We start from the raw sequence: 22,370 nt of genomic DNA, 5'->3' as shown, positions 1-22,370 counted from the left end.
TCGGTACCGTTTCAAAAAGTAGTTTGAAACTTTGTCGCTACTCGGTAGGCTATACCTTTTGAATAAAGGATGATCTTTCAAGTGCGATTTTTATCTCAAACCTGACCCAACTACAGGTTCCTTAAGGTCAAAACATGTGCGACTTTGATAAATATTTGTGCATTGAAAAAGTTGACGTTAGAGCAATAAGGTTTCATTAAAATGAACTTTTGTAACCGTAGCCTACTTCTTAAAACGATATACGTGCACAACCACAGTCATCCCCGCTACTCAAATTGTAACATCATCTGGTTGTGCTTGCACTTGTATACTGCACCTGCCCACCTCTGGTAATAATGTATTCCCACTAGACCGATATTAATTAAACGTTTTAATTATGACACAATGAAAATGAATTACCGGTTTGGAATTTAAGTGAAAAGCAAGTTTAAATAATCCATCTGGTACTTTAGTGCAAGGTTGTCAATAAATTTTAATTTAAAATGTAACCTAGTTCAAAAAACTAGGCCTACAATAATCAGAGAGTACTGACCCAGTATCGCTCCCAGACTCCCGACATTGAACTGCTTGTGAGCAAAAAGGCGGGGAGAAAGAAAACTGCACAGTTACTAAACATAATCTTAGTTTAATTTACATCTATGAGAGTATTTTCTTTTGTATTTTATTAAATGATTAAATGGTGGTTAACCCATAGTATAATCAGTGTATAAAAAAATAAAAAAGCAAGATACAGCCTATGACAGCACTCTACCTGCTCTAGGATTTTTATCATAATTATAAGCAGGTTTTTGCGAGAAATTGTGAACTGTGATTATTTCACCAAAAAAATTGTACTTACCTAGCACCTATTTTTTACCATTCGTTTTAGCTTGAACTTCTGCAAGGTTCTAAAAATATATGTTTTGTTTATTTAGGATTAATGTCTTACCAGAATAGAAGACGGATAAAATGAGTTCTTACAAAACTGCACACATATATTTTCTTCAAACAATTATGAGCAGAGGTATAATAAGTCATACAGAATGTGCTCGCATTTGTGAGAAGTTTTGTGAACTTACTGGTGATGATGGCAATAGTACCCTGCAGGATTTTATTGGAACTATAAATACTCAGTTGCTTTCCTTTCACTTCAAAGTTAGAGAAAGTAAACGAGAAGATACGGGAGAAACTGTTTTTGTTTTGGTTAGCATGGTTGAAAACGTTTTAAATCGCTTGGTTATTAATGGTAATTATTCTCGTGTTGAAATGGATTTTTTTCGAAAAATTTTGGATCTGATTGTTCTTTCCAGTGACACTGACAATCCAGGATGTGCTTCATCTATTGATATCTTAAACATTGCTGATTCTCTTACCCCAAAGCTTTCTAAAAGTGATGCAAAGAAACTGCTTTCTCGTTTGGTAAATGACCAGTGGTTTTATGATAATAATGGAATGATTGTTATGTCACCTCGGTCAATACTGGAGCTTGAGCATTACCTTTCTGTAGCTCATGAAGGATGTGTAAAAAGTTGTAAACTCTGTAATTTGTTGGTTTTTTATGGACAGAGTTGTGAACACTGTAATGCGTGTATTCATAACTTTTGTGCAGCACAGGGCTTTAAAAACACAACAGAGCCCAAGTGTTTTTCATGTGGCCATGCATGGCCTAATAAATATAAACCTATTAGCGGTGCGTTGATTAGTGGGAAGGAACATAGATGATACAATTACATGGTAGTATTATTACAGGTAACATAGAATGCATGGCAATTACCCTGAACTGGAAATTTTCGAAGCTATTTCAACTGGCCAAGTTTCCACTGCATTTTTATTAAGTGCCACCTGGAAAAAAATTTATTAAACAGAAAACATAAGAATGAGCCAGTCAGTTATTTGTCCAATGTTTGTTGAATTTTTGTCTTGTTTATATATTTTTTATGGTCTGTACATTTATTTATATATACATATGTATGTAATACGAATGTGTATTGTATATACGTCATTTATCATGTATCAAACATCTTTATGTTTTCAAAGAAATAATCTTTTGTTGTACAGCATTTATATTACCTAAACATATAATTGGTCATAAAATACTGACGTCAAACTGGACCGAGTCCTGAGCGCAATTTCGGTTACATTAGGTATGTTGTTTTTTACTGTACTTGTACTAAATGTGAATTGCCTTTTCGTAGCAATGTGTTTCCATTTTTATAACTTCAATCAATTTCTTTGTGTTGTGACGTTGCCATTTATTACCACACTCAATGGCATAAACTGGGAGCAAATAAAGGTTTTGTTTTGTTCATCTACATGCCACTCTTGTCTTATAATCTATATTTTATAGGTAAAGTTTTATGTAGTGTTCTTTATCTTGCTCTATTGCGACTGAAGAATGCAATTTGGAGGGACACCAAAGCAAGCGGTTAGAAGAAGAAACCGAAGACTGCAGCTAAATGCAAATCTTGAGTATGTGTATCATTGCAGAGTAGATTAAAATGTTCCCGGAATGAGTGGATGTTGATCATATCCATATTTTGATCATTGCAAGCATTGCGTGATCAACAGTTATTTTGAATAAATTTGGGATTTATTTTTGTGTAAACTGGGAAATAATAAGGTAGCGGTTTCCTTATTATTGACCTTGACTTCTTACTGTGTACTATGTAGCAAACAATTTTGAAAGCATACATATGGAGATTTGGGATGTGCGAAGTAGAATAATTTAGTATTTTAAAACATTTTAGAATAATTTTTTTTTTGAAAGTTTGAATGCTGTACACTCCGCTATTGTTGCCACCTCGGGACCAGACCATTTTGGTCATAAAATTCGAATGGTCCCTATAACTGAAACTGATACAGTACCAGATAACCATGCCACGATCGATACGGTTAGCACAAAATGACAGAAAACATTGAATTCATCATCACTATTTACTTGTCTGTTACAGAAAACATTCCTAATTAAGCGATAAATTAGAATTTTTTGTGACCATTATTTATGGCAATAACTGCTTAACCATTACATATTAGTACAAATCTTTTCACCAGTATACTTAGTGGCACCTTTTCTTTGATTTAATGCATTTAACTATTCTTGTTTTTGGACTTGCCCCTCACTTAGTTAAATTTTGCAAATTTGTAACACACTTGTAAGTCTTGTCTCAAATCAACAGACTCACCCTGAGCAAGTTTTACATCAATTTTTAATCTCCATAGTGTGCGCTAAAACCCTTAAGATCTGAGATGGGAGATATAAGCATTGTTGTTATTGGACTGGACTCAAAAATAAGGATAACTAGCAAATGAAAGAAGAAATGCCGTCGAAATGCCCAAAATAGAAACCTCTGCCCTAAACATAAGGACTCAAGTGAAAATAAGGACGTGTCTTAGAAAAAAGGACAAAAATATTTTCCGAGACATGGACCTTCAAAATAAGGACAAATCTTAGAAATAAGGACGGTATGGCAACCCTGGATATAAGTGTTCATTCTGTACGGAATCCGTGTTTATTGGCTTGTGTACCATAAACCAGGACAAGTAAAATAAATCAACAATATGCATTATGTCGGCACTCCAGTTTTCCTAATATTGATTTTGCGACCCTAACTCAAGGGATTGGAGAACCCTGGAATAAAGAATTACTTTTTGCAAAGAAAGTTTTGCTCATGGTATATATCAGGGGTGGCCAGACCTGCTTCATGCTCGAGCCGCATATAACATATTCCAGTTTTAAAAGAGCCACAACACAAACACAATAAAAAACACGAATTTATTCACTCACAAAGAAGTGTAGCTATTGATTAACATTAGTGCTGCGTGGTGATACTATGAGTCTCCAACTGGGCTTCACCAACTCTTTTTGCAATTATTATTATAACCGTAACCAAGACTTAAAACTAGGTCAGCCCTGACGTACAGCTTCAATCTGACAGTTTACTTAACTACAGTGTACAAGTTAGCACACTTCTGTACAATAATGTACTTTTTGGAGTGTAATTTGATTATTGCTAATAATGAGTCCATTGTTAATACGTGTGATAGAACGCATTGTTTCATAATCTGATCAAACAACTCGTCTAGACCAGGAAAATTGCATGTCTAATTCAACAATGCTAATTCATTAAAGAGCCGCAGTTTGGCCACTCCTGGTATATATGCTTGCTTTTGGAAAAAATTATAATAAAGTATTTTGTTTTTAATAAAAATTGGGGAAAAGGTGAAGTTGTCATTAAACCCATAGATAGATATGGCCAAAACAGAATTATAATGGTTTCTACGATAGAGATAGCTAATTGTAGAATTTCAAATCCCAAATTTGTAATCTAAACGTTTCTTATTTAGTGAGTTGCAACAGTGTTAACAAAATGCATTTTAATTCAAACAAAACAATCCCAAGTCCTGAATAACCCAGCACTCTGCAGCATATTTTTCAAATTATTCTTTAAAACCCAAAAAGTACTGTAGACCTATAAGCTCACATTTTGCAAGCTCAAAAGGCAGCAGTGGACTAATATGCTGTACTTATTTCTACTGTGCAAAATTGTTACATACTACAGTACTTTGAATGAAGGAATGAAAGTTAGGCAATTTGCCCAAGAAATTTAGCGACGGTTGGCATAATTAAAATGCGTTTTTCTAGTCATCAACTTTGTCATTAGCATTCCATTAAAAACTATAAATGTCCTAATATACTTCATGTTTCCACAAAATTATGGCATAGAACTATGTTTCTATGATGACACACTTACAAAATGTATTCTGGGCAAAAGCTTGGGAGTTGCAACTTGTCTGTACAGTGAATAAAAAGCAGATATGCTTTTTACTGTTTTGTCTCACGAATTCATTTTACGAACATGTCTTTTGTTTGTATGCACGGCCTCAAAGTTTTGTAACAAATGCTTTTGTTTTTAAACAATCCGTTGGCGGGAATGCGGTTAATGTTTTATCGGATAATAAGTTTAGTTGTCTGTTCAACGATCACCTATTTCCATACCGGTAGCCTATGTCACATCTTTTTTGGGTCTTTACGATTGAGCAAAACGTGAGCTTGACGTAACTTGGCACATTTGTTTGTTACAAGTGAAAAGATAATGACATTTACCCAAGTAATGACATATAAACCAAATAAATGACGTAATGACAAATAAACTTATAATGACATATAGATAATCAAACCTTGGGGCTTAGCCAAAACCATTCTTGATGTTACACAAGATCAATCATGCCTTGGCCATGCATCCAATGCATGATTAATTAATGATCGTAAGGCCACTATGTCATCACAACCAAACTTTTCTGTTCTTATCTATCCACGCAAAAATAATCACAGCTTAAAAGTGTGTAAGCAAATTATGTTGAAATGATAAAGAAGAAAATGGTAACGCTTTGGTTTATACATGTGCATGTCGTTCGTTTTTGCAGGAAGGAAAAAAATGTAAGTGGGCGTGAAAAGGTGAAACAAAGTATAGGTGTACATATATAAAAAAGACTTTTCAAATCCCAGGATTCGTTACACCACACAATTTGGATTCGAATACCTGTGTATTCGAAATTTTACTTTGGCCATCCCTACCCATAGGAAATTGTTTTTACATTTAGCTAAATTTTAATAAGAAATGCAAAACATGATCATGAGGCAGATATGATATTCACTGCATAACAGTAGACACTTGCTTTGATTTAATTTTTTGTATTTTTTATGGAAGATTGTTTTGTATTGTTACAACTTACAAGTATTAGAAGTTGTAACATCGTCATGCTGGTTATTGGTGTAGTGTTTCTGGTATACCAGACACATGCCAAATTGAAAAAGTGAAAATACAAACAATAAATTTTTATATCCGTGCGAATTCGAATCTGGTAATTTTGACCACTACCCTTCATCAAACTACTTCATGAGCAAGGCAAACCTTGCATAAAGTTGTTACCAAATTGGTGATCATTGATAAAAATCAATTTGCCTGTACGTATTTATGACACACTCTCAAACACGTTACAGTTTTTAAAAGTCAACTAAACAACTACGGAAGTTGTGATGTTTCATTCTCATTTTTTTGCTTTTTACAAAATTGGAGGATTTGACCCCAATCTGTCTTCAAGATTTGAATTCATTAGAATAACAAAAAGTGTTGATGTCAGGATTTATGTTCGATTTGGAACATCCTTTCTGTGTAAAGATTTTAAAGCCACTTCAACCATACTCGTTTATCATAAAATAAGAAAAAATTGATAATTCACTGTTAGCTAATTCTGCTTCATTAAAAATTATTTAAAACTTAATTTACAGTTGAGTTAAAATGTTTTTGTGGTTGTACCATAATGGTATATACATGCCCAACGTTATTATGTTCATTTACTTTTATTCTGTTTAAAGTGACTGCTCTTATCCGCATAATCTTATGATGTACAATGATCCACCTACCATGAACATAACGTTACAAGAATTTGAAGCATTTGCATTTGAACGGGTTAAAGGCAAGTTTAATGTTAACACTAACCCAATTTTGTTAAAGATTTTTTCATTAACTATATGCTGTGTAAACTATCTGTCAATTCTTATTTGCAGTTCTTCATTATCTGGACTCTTTATCAGTATCAGCTGTAAAGAACAGTCAAACATATAATGCAAAGCTTACAGAATTTTTAAGAAAGAACTATCCAGGTTTTTTATTGCAGGTACTAATATAAGGATTTTCACAGTTTTCAGAAATTGCTATTGATTTACTATAACATTCTTTCATACTATTTAGAATGGTGGAGATAGGGATGTTAGTGAAGCTGAACTGGAATGGAGAAGACGTGATCATATTTCCCACTTTATTCTGCGGCTTGCATATTGCAAATCGTAAATTAGTCATGTTATACTTTTACAAAACTCATTATTTTTTAAGGTTTTGTGTAACTATTTTTTTAATATACTGATATCACGTTAAATGTATGAAGTTTAACTTAGGTTAAAAAAAGTCATATATGTTCTTTTATAGCGAAGAACTGCGGCGTTGGTTTTTGGAAAAGGAATTGGACCTATTCAAGTTTAGATTTTTGCAGGAGAGCATGAATAGTGTTCAGTCCTTCCTTCGCCAAAACAACTTAACTTACACACCAGTATGTGAATCTCTTTAGCAGGATATGTTAAGGCTGTTTTAAGCCATGCCGTGATATTTGTATTGTTTGTTAGATGTTGGCTAGTTGGTGCTTTAACAGTGCTGTTGCTAACAGTACTTAACTACTTGGTAAAAAAGGTATAAACAGTATCGATGGTTGATAGTAGTACCGTTTCAAAAAAGTAATTGAATACGTTGTTGGTTCTTGGTACCAATATTTTTTGTATAAACAAAACTTTCTACAAGTCTGGATTCAGCAGCTCCTGGTAATTACACAAAACAAAATGTTTGTTGTTAATATTTTCCACGATGTATTTGAAGTGACCCCAAATTTTAAAAAAGTATTTAAATTTGGAAACACTGTTGATTTCAATATACCCAAACGATAACACATCAAACAAAATCTGAGCACCTATAAAAGCTATATTGATTATGTGACAGGAAAGACAATTCACTGGCAAACTCTACTAGAAGAAACGGTAACTCTGTGGCAAGTATTTCAACTTCTGTAGAAATTACTAGAAAGTGATAAAGTTTCAAGAGTGCAGTTAAAACTGACTTTTAAGTAATTCCAACCACCAAATTAGGACATCAAGTTATTTTCTTTGATTCTGGAAGCAAAGACTCAAAGATTACAAAAAAAAGCCGACAAAAAATACAACAATCAGAAAATGCACTCAGTCAATCGCTTTAACCATGGCTCAAGCAGTGAGAAATCGCTGTCAAAATAAGTTGTGCAAAGACCACTTTCATCTAATAATTTTTTTACCATAATTCAACTCAAGTCTGACATTTTTTGAAACAATTCATTTCTAAGCAGCTAAGAATTTCATATGCCAAACTAAAAGGGTTTTATTTTCAAATATTTTTCATACAACTCATACGAAATCATTGACGAATTCAAATTGTGCAAAAACTTTCTCAGTCTGAGAATAAATATTGGTATCATGCCATCACCATACCAAGTTTATATTATTAATATTCGAACCTAACAAGAAACACTGTATACAATTTGTAGATATCAGACGATGAAAAAGAGCGTTTTCGACCCTTCTTGACCAAAATATCCTTAGAGGTAACAGAGGCTGCACTTGAAAAGACATTTTTTTATCGTGTGCCCTTTGTGGAAGTGCTCAATCTTGTCAGCTCAAGAAGAGTGTTTTTGTATCAGGTAATAGTTTAGCCATACGAAATACAATCATGTTAGTAAATATTATTGTTTTATTGTCTCTATTTTTAGGGTGATGCCTTTGTTCCACAAAAAGAGTTTCTGTCTATCATAAGCAATCAGTTTCGAGAACACTTGTCGAAAGCATTAACAGTGAGAAACTTTATTTGAATTAACTTTGCTTGCTATGTTCAATATATTTAGATTATTTTCATTTTCAAGTAAATAAGTGTTGGAATCCGTCCTTATCTGTAATGGAAATTATTTTATTGACGTTATTTCTGCAAAGCTTACAGCAAGATCTCTGCCAGAGTTAGAAGAAGATGATCGTTTGCTTCCCATTCTATGCTCCTTCAACAAGAATGCTCTTTCAACTGCGTATGACCCCAAACGCAACGAAGGAAAAGTTTCTGTTAATGATCTGGATGACGTTAGTTAATTTTATTTTGTATAAAATGTGTTTAAAGCCAAGAAGTTGTAGAATTCTCTTCTGTACAGATGTCGCAAACATCTTATCCTCTTTGTATGCGACAACTGCATCGTGCACTTAAAGACACTCATCATTTACGTCATTGGGGTCGAATGCAATATGGTTTATTTCTGAAAGGAATTGGAGTTACATTGGAAGAGTCTCTGAAGTTTTGGCGTCAGGAACTGGGTAAAGGCATTGGAGAAGACAAGGTAAATGCAAAATATTAAAGTTTTCCAAGAATTTTGGGTAAAAATGTCTGCAAAGTGATATATATTTACCAGAAAATTTTCATTTCATCTGCAAAATCTCAATCTTTTCTTCACTGATTATAAATAATTATTTCTTTGACTCAAAAATTGTAATGATTTCACATCCGTCAAACTTCGGTTACTAAGCTTGTCTGTGCACTTTTTTGACTTATGAAATTTCTATTCATTTGTTTTAGTTTTTTGTAGTCCTGGTTGAACGTAGCACTGTTTACCAGGACTGAACATTGGCAATTGCCTTGCCCAAGGGCTTTACAACACCGATGTATGATCACCAAGTATTTAGCCCAGATTGCATAATGTCGAGTCAACGCCCTGCCCTGTAACTACATCGCCAAGCTGACAAACGACTACTTTTCGTGGTTGTTACTGCTTTAGACCTAATCCTTCAGGATTTCAAGCCTGTTTTGTTTTGCTATGCAATTTTGCAGTTTGATAAAGAACATGCATACAATATTCGCCATAATTATGGAAAAGAAGGAAAACGTACCAACTACACACCATATAGCTGCATGACGATCATTACGAAGAATCCGCCAGCTGCCCAGGATCACCATGGTATTCTGGTTTATTTGATAACGCTATGGGCTGACAATGATAAGTAGTTATATCCCATTATTAGAATTCAATACCAAAAGTGGAGATCAAAAACTAGACTAGACTAGAGGGATTAATTACTTATTAGAACTCAAATTGCAATTTGTAAACCAATATGGATCAAAATCCTAGTTCATATCTTTGAGTGGAGTTTATGATTGCCTAATTGTGGAGTTGCCACACGATGTGAATCATAATGCTAATGGAAAGCGTGACTTGTTTTGCTGAGAATTTTGCTCGGCCTTTGTCTGGAATGAGTTTCTGATACCTTGAAAATATCGTTTTATCTAATATAGCGCTCAAGAGTACATTGTCAAACTTATATGAAAACGAAATGACGAATGACAGTTTTAATTTTTCGCAGATATATAAACAACAATCCAGGATATTTGGGAAGTTATATAAGCTTAGAAATTGCGTAACGCTCATTTATGTTAGCAAACTGTAAATGTTATTCTATGCCAGGGGTGGGCAAACTGCGGCTTGCGAGTCGCATGCGGCTCTCCGGCATGTTTTTTGTGGCTCTTCTAGTCGAATCGTAAAATTTCAAAAAAATTGTAAAGGCTACCAAGAGTACTGTTTATGAACGTTTCTCTCTTTTTCTTTTCCTTATTTAGGCCAGCATTGATGACAAATTGTTAATTATCCAAATTTAATGATATTTTTCGATTGAGGAATGCAGATATGGAACAATTAAACGACATAAACTATTTATGACATCATAAGTTCTTATGACTTGGCTCGTCAGTAAAAATTTAACAACCAAAGCAGCTCTCGGGTTCAAAAAGGTTGCCCACCCCTGTTCTATGCTATTGCTTTTCTTCACTCATATATGCAGCAGACTTGACCATAGTTTGTAAATCCATTCATTTTGCTTACCATTGCATGCTTTATGTTTCTTCCATTACAATTAGTATCCTAAGTTATCTACGCCACCCAATCTAAACTTGACCAGTCTCCTTCTGTAGCTTCAATTGCACAGAATATATTAAGTCAACATTATTGATTTTCAGTTGACATTTTTTCTACAAGTTTTTGCAGTTATTTAAAATGTTTTGCGAAAGAATTAGTCATGTATCAAGTGGGATAAATGTTAATTTGCAGTCTGGAATTACGACAAAGATTAATTTAAGGTAAGTTAATATGAATACTTTGATTTTGAAAGTATAATTGCTTTTCAAGGTTGTCCATTTAAGCATACCTCACCTGATCTTTTGCGGCAAAAGTTGCGCAGTTACAAGACGTCAAATGATGTCATTGATGAAATTACTGACCTAGTGAAAGGACAGCATTTTCAAATTGCATGTCAAAAATATTTTGAATATACACACAAGGTAAGAACTATTTAGGCATTATAAAAGTACCTGTAAATAAGTTATTTATGATAAAATTGCAATTTACACTTTTCTTTACGGATTGTTATAGCTGTCTTTCATCTGCTGAGTTATTGCGCAGCCATTTTCAAACACATGTAGTATTACTGACTGTAATTGATGATTTTTGATATGTAACTACACAAAAAGTATTACGTAATTTATCGGGCGACTTATCAGTGTTGAACGCATACAGAACAACATACGTTATTGGCGAAATAATTACAAAAAATGAATTTCTTTACGCCTGCAGCATTAGACAAAGATAACTTTTTATACACATGCTTTCTAGATCCCCATTTAAGCAATACTTTTTTAAACGAAGTTATTTTTAGCGATTAAGCCATGTAACAAGGGAGGTTTTGGCAACTTAATGGAATTTATCATTTGATGTTGATACAAATAGATTAGATATTCGTTCGTGTTGACCTACACGATATTTGGGTTCGCACGAATCCGGGGTCACCAATTTATTTCTCGAAGATAAGAATTGGCTTCCTATGGTATCTGACTCCTAGTGAATGAGGATGTTCGCGTACTTCCCACTTCCCAGACAGCAAACTGTCCCAAGCAAACAGTCATAATCGTGATACAGTTATTATCGTTCACCGATACTACAAGTTGTGACCAAACACTGACATATAAAACATTTGGACACATAGCACGCGTATGATAGTCAACAATGAACAGAAATGTAATCAAAAATTGCAAGCGGCATAATTTCCAGATTTCAAGTCAACATTATTTCACAACTTACATGAAAGCAGTTTCATCAGCTTTACTATATCAGCCTTTCTTTATTTTATATGAACACCATTTTATATCCAAGTCCAGTAGAGTTAGCCTATATCACCTCCTCTAGGTCATAGGGGATTGCAAAGATTTTTCCCTGTATACGAACTGACGATCTGGACGAATTAAGATAAACTATTCCAAAATTGTCTTCAAGAAAAATTATTTTATCCTGTCAGGTTTGTTAGTGTAATGGAAAACCAACAAATTGGCAAAACTCACGCAGAAAACACCAGCACAGTAAATCCTGTTACAATAATCCACAGGGAAATGTTATTTGTGTAGTACTGCTTGTTACGTAATACGTAATTATCATTCATAGCAGGGTTGGTAACCTCGCTTAAGTGCCGTCATAAACGAACAAAATACGTCTCGGTACAATAAAAGTGTGCCGCTATAGGCGACCTTCAATTTATGCAAAAGATAGAAATTTTGTGACTTTATTAGGCAAATTAACATAATAAACAAAGCCGTTATAAACGAATTCTGTTGTACTTGCTAGAACTAGAAAAGCAGCGAATCCCTAAATCGCTTTCAACTCAGTAACTTTTCAAAGCAAGAAATTGAACGCTAGATAACACTTTGACACCGGAAAGAGCATCATGGGAAAGTATTATGGTTGCTTTCCATTTATGAAATTGTAAAATTACACCTTCAACAGTTTCACACTAACTTTGCAATGTGGGGTGGGGAGAAGTGCTAATGTAGCTTACACTGCATTTTATTTAAACGGTATTAAGCATAAATGAATAACTTACTTTTACAACTACTACTAATTAAAACTGATGGGAATGGCATTTGAAATGAGCACCCTAAATTTACCTTACAATACACATTTTAGTACAGATTCATTTTTTGTTGAACAATGTTACGCACATGGGCGTTACATTAATGCCCTTCTGTGATTTTTTTTATAATTTTCTTCATTTTTACTTCAGCTTGAAGACTCTAGTTTTCAAGTGACACATCCAAATCATTACTTCGATGAGAGTCAAAAAATACTGAAAGGTAACAACGAAAACATCAGTAATATTTGTTGTATTTTTCGCTTAACATTGTGTTGGACTAATTGCAGACGAGAAAGTACCTCGGCAGCAGAACAATCAGGACAAAAACGTCACAAAATTTGCTCCTAACTGGTCGATGCCCAACTCTCAAAAGGAAGATAAAAGCAATCTCACGGAAGAAAAGAAATTTAACAATGAATGGGAAGATTCAACACTGGAACAAATGATGATGGAGTATAGTGAAGAGTAAAACTTGGTCGCTGATCAATATGATCATAGTCTGCAAAATCCATGGTTAAACTAATGGTTCGTGGACAAGTTACTTTGCTAACAGCTTGCTAACAAGCTAATCACTTCATGGGATGAAACGAAGAATTGTAAGATTCTGAGCTAAGTGTGGTCCCGGACTGTGGCTGAAGCCTGTATTTTGCCATTCGTACAGTAGCTACACGACTAGTTGTCGCAAAATGTTGCTGTTGTCATTGTGGTTTGATTTAAATATGTTTTGCTCTGTACAAGGAAGATAACCGCTAGGGCACTTACAATTTTTAACCAACTGGTAGGTTTTGCAACATCGTCTTGTTTGTTGCTCATGTCAGAAGCTTCTGCTCCTAGTTCTATTACTCTTATTTCCATATTTAACTTCACGAACTGCACTTTCCTGCTAACAACAGTTGCTGGTCTTTTTATAAAAACGAATCCTTTGGATTAAGCAGTTTACACACAAGGCAAGATTCTCCCCTACTCATGTAATCTACGTTCTACTCTAACGTGTGACAAATAGCGCCAAAAACTACTTTTCAGCCTGGAAACTAATTTCCGATTAACTTCATTATTTCACCAATTACGAGCACCGTAAACAACGTTAAAAAGTGTTGTGTACTGCGTTTCAAAAATGTAAATTATAAATTGGCAGCTATTCTACGTAATATATGAGAATACAATTTATTTTGAGGCGTTTTTCATGCGTAAAAATCTAGAATTTTTTAGCAAGGTGAATAAACACAAGAATATTAGAACCAGTTTTTTAAAACTTTTGCTGTCACCCTCCTCACCCTGATTAAAACGTATTATTATCAAACAAAATTAGTCTCTACTTCGTGTTGAATAATATAAAGAATCAACCATAATTATTTTGTGTTTATTACTAGCGACTGGGCCTACTTATTACGCAAGCACGTAATTACAAGTCAGCAGCAATATACTGCAAAAGAATGAGTATCTACAAAGGAAATGGAATAAACTAAAAAAATTACAAAACGTACATCGGAACTTCTAATCATTTACGGATTATTAGAAAAGGATTATTACACATAAATGTTTTTACGGAATGCGAGTTCGTTTATTTATCAAACCATCATACGATTCACACTGTGCCGTGAATAGTGCTATTATGTTACTAGAACGTAGTCGAGCCTCTAAGAAAAAAAAACGAGCAAACTTTTATTCAAGCCAACATGCATTTTTTTATGTTTTTCTACTGATGCAGTCTCTAAGCTATATTTGTAGCTCCAGCAACTTACAGGCACCACCAAAAACAATGTAGAACAGTTTCTTTTGTTTTGCGAAATTTACGTAATGCAATAAAAAATAACCACGTAAAGCAAGGCCACCGCTTAAAGCTTGAAAGTTCGACATTAAATTAATTGGATGAACATTAACTATGTTTCTATTCATTAGCATTGCTTTTTCTAATTGTCAACAAAGTTTTTTTGAGGAAGAGACCAACTTGCAAAACCTCACGATTTTTTTACCTTATACGGAGGTCTACATATTCTTCCAAAACTAAATATTCAGTAGAACCCTGCTTCGTCAACCATCCACGGGACGGTTGCCAAATGGTCTTGTCAGCGGATTTCACATAGGACGTCATAATTGTGCACGAAACCTCATGTATCAGATGATGACGTAACAACAGGTCAAGTAGACATAACACAGCTAAAATCATTTTTTTGCAAACCCATTCACATTCTCGGCTCTCCTAATCGCTTATCAACGAGCCGCGACCGCGTCATCTAATTACCTTGAAAGATACGATTTCTTCGGGAAAATGCTGTATTAAATTTTTATTTTGGCTTATTACCGATAAAAAAACTTGTACAGTGTTCGAAGTTATTTTTCGTTGTTTATTGTTAACCTAATTTAAATGTTATTGACCTCGTGCTTATACCTAATTTAATCGTTCTTTTATTCTAAATCTAATTTCAAGTAGCCTAAACCCTAAGTAGTAGTGCCCACTGTTTGTTTGTAGGCCATTCACAACCCATTCCTTAAACAAAGCTAATCGCTACAGTGTGAAAAATCATGACGTAATTAGTGAATTTACTTCTTCATTTTTCGACTATAACTTTGCTTGGGTAACCGAAAATGTTTGGCTGAATTTAACGCAATCTCCGGTTACCTAACATTTAATTTGCTACTAGCGTAAATTTTTCCAATTAAGCTAAATATAAATTTCAACTTTGGGAGACGGCTAATGGCCACCGAAGTGACAAAGCAGAACTTGCGCAAACGGACACTAAATGCCTATTTTCTGAAGTTGTGTAGCCGAAAAACGGTTACGGAAGTGCGATTTTCGAACTACGATCTACAACAACTATTTTCCGATGATATAGTGATTCGATGGAAGGTTTAGTTTAGTATACTCAACACGTTCCTTATTACTTCCGATTTACGTCATTCGTTACAACAGGGTTCAACGTGCTAGTTGTCAATTGTTTCAGACTAGCATTGGTAGTAATACTGAATGCATCTCTACTTTGTACTCTGAAAGCAATAACCGTTTCGTTGTGTATCAATAATATTATATTAAAAAACATTGTCAGTTTGGTTATCGTACTGTGATGCCCAACTAGTCTATCAGTGTTTAACGAACACACACATCAATGAAGTCAGACTAACGAACAATCGATCAAGTACTAATAGTTAATTTATTACAACCAAAAGAATCTAGTAAGAACACTGTCAGTTAGCACAGGTTTAACCAACCACGGGTTTAGGAATCATACCAGCAAATATTACCTAATTACTTTTTGAGCATGTTTTAAACCTTCAGCTTTGTCACTCTTTCCCGTCGTATAGTGCATGTTAGTGACAACGGGCTTTTTGTCCCACCGGGCTTTTGACGAAAAATAAATTGACTGGTTGACTGATCTCTGACTAGTTTTGTACGCCAAAATACTTGCCAAGTCTTAAGCAATTTATCTGGATAGTAGGCATTTTGTAGGTCCAATCAGCAACTTCCAAGTGAAAAGTTGCCATGAAGTCCACCACTGGTTATTAATATTGAAAAAAGTATTTAATAGTAATTCTTTCTCTACAATGCGCTTAAATAGTGTAATACATTGTAACATTGCACATAGTTAAGCAATTGGTATAATAAGATTGCCAACTGTTGAAACTCCAACAACTTCAGGCATCTGGTTTTATTTCGATACTTTGAGTAGATAATGTTGTGTTGCTCTTGTGAAGGTATTCTAGAGAGCTTGCAACAGTTTTTAAATCTTCTTCTATGCCAGAAGCCCAATTTTCAACGTCCCCAATTTCCTGAGTTCGAAACATAAAAATTACATTAAAAATATTTTCAAAACCAATATTAGCAGAAAGATATTTATTGCTAAATGCGATGAACAGTAATCCATTATGATTACTAGTTTTACAAGTGCTACCTTGCACACGCAACATAAAATAACACTTACATCGTTTGCCTTCTACTCATTGCAATACACAAAACTCTAGTTGACAAGTCAAAATTGACACAGATTAAATCAATAGGTCATAAACTATATTGTCATTGAAACTTCCCCGTGTAATATGTTTAACTGGATAATCAAGAACAAACAAAATATCAACATGCCTGAATAACAAGTTAAAAATGATGAGTTATACCAATAGTACAACAAGAGCAGATATATTCATGTTGTATTGGTATGGTAATGTTTAATCTCGGACGGAGGAAAATCTTTGCAAGACTTAAACCAAACGATGATTACTCATCACTCGAGCCCAGGATACCAAGCTGGCCTTTGTGCATGATTCGATCGTCACAACATTCTTTATTTTGGTTTTTTTATGATTGCCCGAATTTAGAACTGTCCACCAGTGTGGACAAGTGTCAACAAGACAACAGGAGCAAGTGTCATTAATGCCTTGTTCAAGGGAATTACAATACTATGGCACCACTGGGTATCGAACACGAAATCTGAGTCGCATTAACTGCAAGGTCAGCCCTCGAACCACTTGGCTATCGAGTCGACATCTTATTTTTCAAAACGGACATGTTTCAGACTTCTGATTTAGTCGTTCATAGGAGTTTACATAAAACAAGGATTACAAACTCTACAGATTATAGATTTAGTTATTCTGGCTTTTCTTTTGGTATGCAAATCAAAATATTAAAAACAAGGCATTGTTATATTGATACAATGTTACCTTCAATGCAGTGTAAAATCCATTTAACTGGGTAGCCCACTGATTAGTCAACTTGGTGAAGCGGATTGTTTGAGATTGTAGCTGCTTCATTTCAGCATCTATTTGACATTGATTTACATATGACGACGAAACTCTAAACATGTAATAAGCTTACTGATAATTCAAACATTTTATAATAAATATCTTAAACAAGTATAATATTAATAAGAGACCGATTTCAACAGCAAAACAACTATAACAATGTTACAACAAAGTTGTATCGAGGACATTTCCTGTATATGGAAATTGGTATTCGTACCCACTGTTTATTTCCGACAAGACACCTTCATTAAACTTATACAGTGCAGCTACTACATCTTGACGTTTTTCTTCCTGACTTCGCTTTAACTCTTGTTGCTTGTTACGATGACATTTAAGCATAGAAGTTAACATAATGATGCAAAACCACTACATTGTACACTGCAGATTAAAAACAAAAAGCATGCATGATAATTGAAAATGTAAGAATTGATTAAATTAGAAAACATGTATAGAGTCTACCTCTAGAAATCAATACCAGGTCTAGTGCAGAAGTGTACAACCAGATGACGTGACAATTTGAGTAGCTGGAGTAGTATACAAATGCATCCTATTGTTGTGCACTTCTGCAGTAGACCCTCAATATTGGTAGCCTGCAAATTGCACACTTTTTTGCTTTTCCAAAGACACAATTTGCATAAAATGCAATATATAAAGAAAAACATTAAAATTAGAGTCAGCTTATGTACAGTTCCTACCAGTATGTTAAAACAGAAATTTATTTTGTTCTTATTTGAGCATCGTTAATCTGTCAAAATAGATTAAAAAGCACCAGCCAAGGAAACCTTAACGCTCACCAAGCAACTCTACATGTTTGGTGAAACACTAGGGTTTCACAGAAACCCTGCTGAATTTTGGTGCACTCCACGTAAGTTACGCCGAAGATATTTGAAATGACTTACAGTCAAGCGACCTAAATTCAGTTTAACCTCAGCTTGGCATGGAGCAAATACACATCTTGAAATATCGAAACCATGGCAAATGCAATTTCACTTTGACTTTCCGTTTTTGGCGTGTTCATAATGTACATCAAACTGACCTTCGGCAGACGAATCGCACGCATCCTGGCTAGAGGACTGCTGGTCAAGAATCAAAACTTCCAAATTTTGGAAATTTTACTAATAATTGCTATAAAAAGTGACTTGTCATGCAAAATTCCGTTTTGTTAGGAAGTTATTAACTGAAATATTAGTCTACCTTCTTATTCAACCATGATGGAAACTTGTTCAAAGTTTTCCCATAGCTCAATACAAGGTTCAAAACGGCACCGGGTAAAAGCTGGACACGACGCAATCTGCGGATCCTCCATGGACGCTTTTACGCAAAACGAACGTTTTCGCTTAGTCATCCATCGATGGCGGTGTTTTTTTAGATAGGCTTAAAGCAATCTTTCAAAATAAGCGTCCATGGACAGATTTTACGATAAGTTTAAATCAATAGTTTCGAGATCAACCATGGAAGTTTTTTTCGAAGATTAAGCGTCCATGGACGCTCTTATGCAAGATGGACGTTTTTGTTAATCGTCCATGGACGGTGTTTAAGATAGATTCGTTTGCACCAGGGCCGCCATAGCAGTACATTGTTCGAAGTCTGACACCATTTTATGACTAGAACTTTAAAAATAACTAATTGCCAGACAACCAACAACGGCGTTAACAAAGCAAGAAAAAATTCATGAACAATAGAATGCGGGTAATTTCATTATAATTGGAAAAAAAATTTCAATATTTGGAAACAATTTTTTTTTGTTGGGTTATTAAATAATTTTATTCGATTTTCTAAGATGAATGGTACAAATTTCACCAAAATCGGATTAGCGATTTCTCACTAAATTAGTGTCACGTTTCTCAGTTTCTTCATACCGTAAAAACTACAATAAATAAATGATTGCACCGACAGAAACCTTTTCTAAAGATTTTGGAAAGTTACGAACACTTTGCGACAAAAATATTTGTTTAGATTTAACAGGTTAAGCTAAATAATATACCACGTATATTTGCGATTTCACTGACTACAAAAATTGAAAAAAAAATATTCCGTAATTTCTCACTTTCCGTATTTAGTGTTGCGTACCTTAGTTTCTTCATTCCGTAAATTAGGGTTGTCCGTGGCATGACTCAGCACAAGTTTTTCGGTCAAAATTCTTGTCTTTCGTGTAACTTTGTATGTTTTTTTTTCTTGTTGGAAGTTAAGTTTGTAAAGCAGTAAACAAATAAGTTTTTCCTGAAATCGAAAGCAATCTTCCAGGTTTTCCAGCAGGAAACTTCTGCTGAGTCATGCCCATTCCCTACGTCACGATGCCTGGAACAAATTTGGTATGACACCAGAATGCTACTGTATTCATTACCTGTATTCGTATGAAATAAAGTCACGATCCAAATTTAGAGAGGTCATAGCTTCATTGGCTTCTAGAAGTTGAAACCTGGGTTGTTAGGATTATCAGAGAGATCATGGGTTCCTGTAGCTTGGGTCAAGGTTAGAGAGGTCATGGCTCGCATAAACAACTTTTTTTGCAAATTCAATAACCGGTTGCAGGTGAAATAGACACTGCCTAAGATTATTGGAAATACCCTTGGTGCAATACTGCCTCTGCAGTTTGCATCTTTAAATAGTTTGCGGCGCCTCTGAAGAAAAGGGGTAGAATGACGTTATTTTGCAACTCATAACACTGATTGTTGATTTTAACTGATAACGATGTGCAACGTTTATTGTGTTGGCACGTATTTCAGTAACCAACCGTTTATGTTGGTAAATCAATAAGTTACTAACCAAGTGTTTTTACAGGGCAAACTTTGCACTATGACAACTGCACACAGGAAACTTCATAATCTTGAAGTTAATTCATTGTTTTTCATACCGAAGTTTAACAGTTCTTACATTATTTATAGTTTGTATTGAATTTACATGAAGTAGATGAAACATTGGTGGAGTTTACAACTTTCTTGGTGGTTGACCTTAGCTGCCAAAAGTGTAACAGAATTTTTTTCTTATTTCAATTATATTTAATCATCTGAAGTAAATCATTTATTTGTAGGCATTTATTGCAACCTTAGACATGGGGCTCCAGGTTGTGTCAGATTAATTAAATAAAACGTAAGGCGCTTAATGACAACCTAATAAAAATGAGTTGTGGCAAATGGAAGTATGCCATTGCTCATCAAACTATTCTGCACACTAATTTGTTTTGTAACACTGCAAAGCATGTTTCATTTAAGGGCATTTTTCTACCAATGTCAACTCGGCCAAATGTTCCATTGACTCAAAGACAAGTAAAGCATTTTTGCGATGTTTTAGGGGTTCCAGTTACAGCATCTGAACAAAAAATTAAACAAGCTTTTTACAAGAGAAGTTTTCAAGTACATCCTGATAGAAACAAGCACCATCAGTCAGAAAGAGCATTTACAGAAATAAGTGAAGCATATCAAGCATTGCTTGCACATAAAAAGTCTTTTCAACATGAAGACAATGTAGCATTGTGGCAGAAAGGAGAAAATTCATCATTTGTTCGACCATGGTTTAAGACAAGTTCAAGAGTTAAAGCTGCAAAGTCAACATTTTCAATCGAACATGATCATCATGATGACTTTAATATTTCAGATACTGCAACAGAATCCAGTCAACCAGATTCCAGAAGTAGTGCTGCTGACTGGTGCCATAACTTTTACAAAAAACAGTTGCAAGAAGATTTTGCTCTGCATTGTCAAAACAGACAAAAAGACAAATCTAATGATGTATGTGTTGTAATGTAGTAGTGTTTGGTTTAAGATGAAATTTGCTTTATTGGTTTTGGAAAACCACATTTCAAGTTTTAGACAAAATTTATATATATATAAGATATGAATCTTAGGCGACATTTTACATGGTATTGCCATTGCTTATGAAAGGTTATGTTTATTTTATTGTATTTTTATTTATCAAATATGTTTGACAAAGTTTACAGTTTTAGAAACATTTACGTTGCAATGTAGTTCATATAGAACAGGGGCGGGCAACTTCTTCGGTCGGCGGGCCTGATATGAGAAAATGAAGTACTTGGCGGGCCGGATTCCTGAATAGATTGGAACGCAGCTTTGTCTTATTAATGTTCATGGTCGAAAATGTTTGCTCACAAATGTATATAGACCCGAACAGAACAAGTAGATTCATGGCCATCTTTTTCAGGTTGGCAAACTTGGACTTATTCAGTGTCGCAATACAGGGATTGCGGCAGAATGTGGCCGCAGTCCACATTATCATGTAAGACCGGATCCGGCCCGCGGGCCGTATGTTGCCCGCCCCTGATATAGAAAATACTTGCTGTATTAAGCAATGTGAAATTTGTTTTAATACAAAGCAATGCTATGCACTTGGGACATATAATAATCAGGGTGTCATATAATACTTATGACTACAAGTTACACTGAAAACACTAATAACAAATTTGTCATTGAAATAAAAGATTAGCAGCAGCCAGCCATAATTACTTGAGGAATCTTTGGTAAAAATTGTGATATTTGGGTTTGCACGAATCTCGCATTAGGTTAATATTCGGCTTATCTATTCGGTTTCGCATCTGCCAATCCCTAATCATTAATACTACATTAACATGTGTTAATGTAGTACCTATGGTGTATAAGGTAAAAAAGTACACAAACATTTTTCCGCCAAATAACATTTTTCAACCCATTACATTAACCTATAGCGTAATGAAGGACATTACGTTAAATATATGTTGTTGAGTTGTTCCGGATACACGACTGCGTCCAACTTGATATTATTTTATTGGCAAATAGCATGTGTTGAAGCACAGGCATAGCTTGACGCGGAGAGTCAAATTTTGGGCAAATAAACGTGATGTTCAGCCGCTACCTAGCGGACAGGATGGCGAACGTCACATAACACTTACCTTCCTTTGGAAAAGTGAAAAACTGTAAACAGTAAGGTTTTAACAAGTTTCTAATTTTGTATTATGCAGACATGGTAAAAACTTAACGACAAATGAAAACCATCAAAAGTACAATGTACACCATAAATAAAATGCTTTTCAGAAGGTTCTTTCTGTGTGGGCTGGGCATCGACGCCGGTGTGTTTATCTGCCATGAAGCAATACTTCTGTGGCGTC

The 22,370-nt window shown here is 34.6% G+C and overlaps 4 protein-coding genes across 5 annotated transcripts; 3 read left to right on the top strand and 1 right to left on the bottom strand.

Annotated features, from left to right (window-relative positions):
• Positions 1-844: 844 nt before the first annotated feature.
• LOC143450777 (non-structural maintenance of chromosomes element 1 homolog) lies at positions 845-2,291 on the top strand. The gene has a single exon (XM_076951466.1). The coding sequence runs from the start codon at positions 949-951 to the stop codon at positions 1,699-1,701; it is 753 nt and encodes a 250-aa protein (XP_076807581.1). The 5' UTR covers positions 845-948; the 3' UTR covers positions 1,702-2,291.
• Positions 2,016-13,718, top strand: LOC143450776 (DNA primase large subunit-like). 2 transcript variants are annotated; one of them, XM_076951465.1, is made up of 14 exons: positions 2,016-2,123; positions 2,343-2,448; positions 6,356-6,456; positions 6,548-6,657; positions 6,732-6,826; positions 6,966-7,086; positions 8,104-8,256; positions 8,326-8,406; positions 8,543-8,683; positions 8,752-8,934; positions 9,423-9,549; positions 10,771-10,922; positions 12,692-12,761; positions 12,829-13,718. In XM_076951465.1, the coding sequence occupies exons 2-14, from the start codon at positions 2,375-2,377 to the stop codon at positions 13,008-13,010; spliced, it is 1,590 nt and encodes a 529-aa protein (XP_076807580.1). In that variant the 5' UTR covers positions 2,016-2,123; positions 2,343-2,374; the 3' UTR covers positions 13,011-13,718. The 2 variants fall into 2 exon arrangements, with proteins under 2 accessions (XP_076807580.1, XP_076807579.1); XM_076951464.1 differs by having other exon boundaries at positions 2,017-2,123; positions 2,327-2,448.
• A 1,953-nt stretch (positions 13,719-15,671) lies between these two features.
• LOC143450778 (biogenesis of lysosome-related organelles complex 1 subunit 1-like) lies at positions 15,672-17,675 on the bottom strand. Its single transcript, XM_076951467.1, has 3 exons — positions 17,490-17,675; positions 17,192-17,324; positions 15,672-16,306 (listed from the first exon to the last, which is right to left on the bottom strand). Exons 1-3 carry the CDS (start codon positions 17,621-17,623, stop codon positions 16,172-16,174), a joined length of 402 nt encoding a protein of 133 aa, XP_076807582.1. The 5' UTR covers positions 17,624-17,675; the 3' UTR covers positions 15,672-16,171.
• A 1,919-nt stretch (positions 17,676-19,594) lies between these two features.
• Positions 19,595-21,614, top strand: LOC143450268 (uncharacterized). Its single transcript, XM_076950743.1, has one exon. The coding sequence runs from the start codon at positions 20,392-20,394 to the stop codon at positions 21,016-21,018; it is 627 nt and encodes a 208-aa protein (XP_076806858.1). The 5' UTR covers positions 19,595-20,391; the 3' UTR covers positions 21,019-21,614.
• The last annotated feature ends 756 nt before the right edge of the window (positions 21,615-22,370 follow it).

This window comes from Clavelina lepadiformis, chromosome 3 (genome assembly GCF_947623445.1).
Source record: "Clavelina lepadiformis chromosome 3, kaClaLepa1.1, whole genome shotgun sequence".
Lineage (NCBI taxonomy): Eukaryota > Metazoa > Chordata > Ascidiacea > Aplousobranchia > Clavelinidae > Clavelina > Clavelina lepadiformis.
This window is presented reverse-complemented; position numbering and strand designations above follow the sequence as displayed.

Coding starts and splice junctions, on each gene's coding strand:
- LOC143450777 (XM_076951466.1), top strand. CDS start 949: ATGAGTTCTTACAAAACTGCACACATATATTTTCTTCAAACAATTATG.
- LOC143450776 (XM_076951465.1), top strand. CDS start 2,375: ATGCAATTTGGAGGGACACCAAAGCAAGCGGTTAGAAGAAGAAACCGA. Junction 8,407..8,542: donor ACTTGTCGAAAGCATTAACA/GTGAGAAACTTT, acceptor ATTTCTGCAAAG/CTTACAGCAAGATCTCTGCC. Junction 8,935..9,422: donor AAGGCATTGGAGAAGACAAG/GTAAATGCAAAA, acceptor GCAATTTTGCAG/TTTGATAAAGAACATGCATA.
- LOC143450778 (XM_076951467.1), bottom strand. CDS start 17,623: ATGTTAACTTCTATGCTTAAATGTCATCGTAACAAGCAACAAGAGTTA. Junction 17,325..17,489: donor TTGTCGGAAATAAACAGTGG/GTACGAATACCA, acceptor TTACATGTTTAG/AGTTTCGTCGTCATATGTAA. Junction 16,307..17,191: donor GATTTTACACTGCATTGAAG/GTAACATTGTAT, acceptor TTTCGAACTCAG/GAAATTGGGGACGTTGAAAA.
- LOC143450268 (XM_076950743.1), top strand. CDS start 20,392: ATGAGTTGTGGCAAATGGAAGTATGCCATTGCTCATCAAACTATTCTG.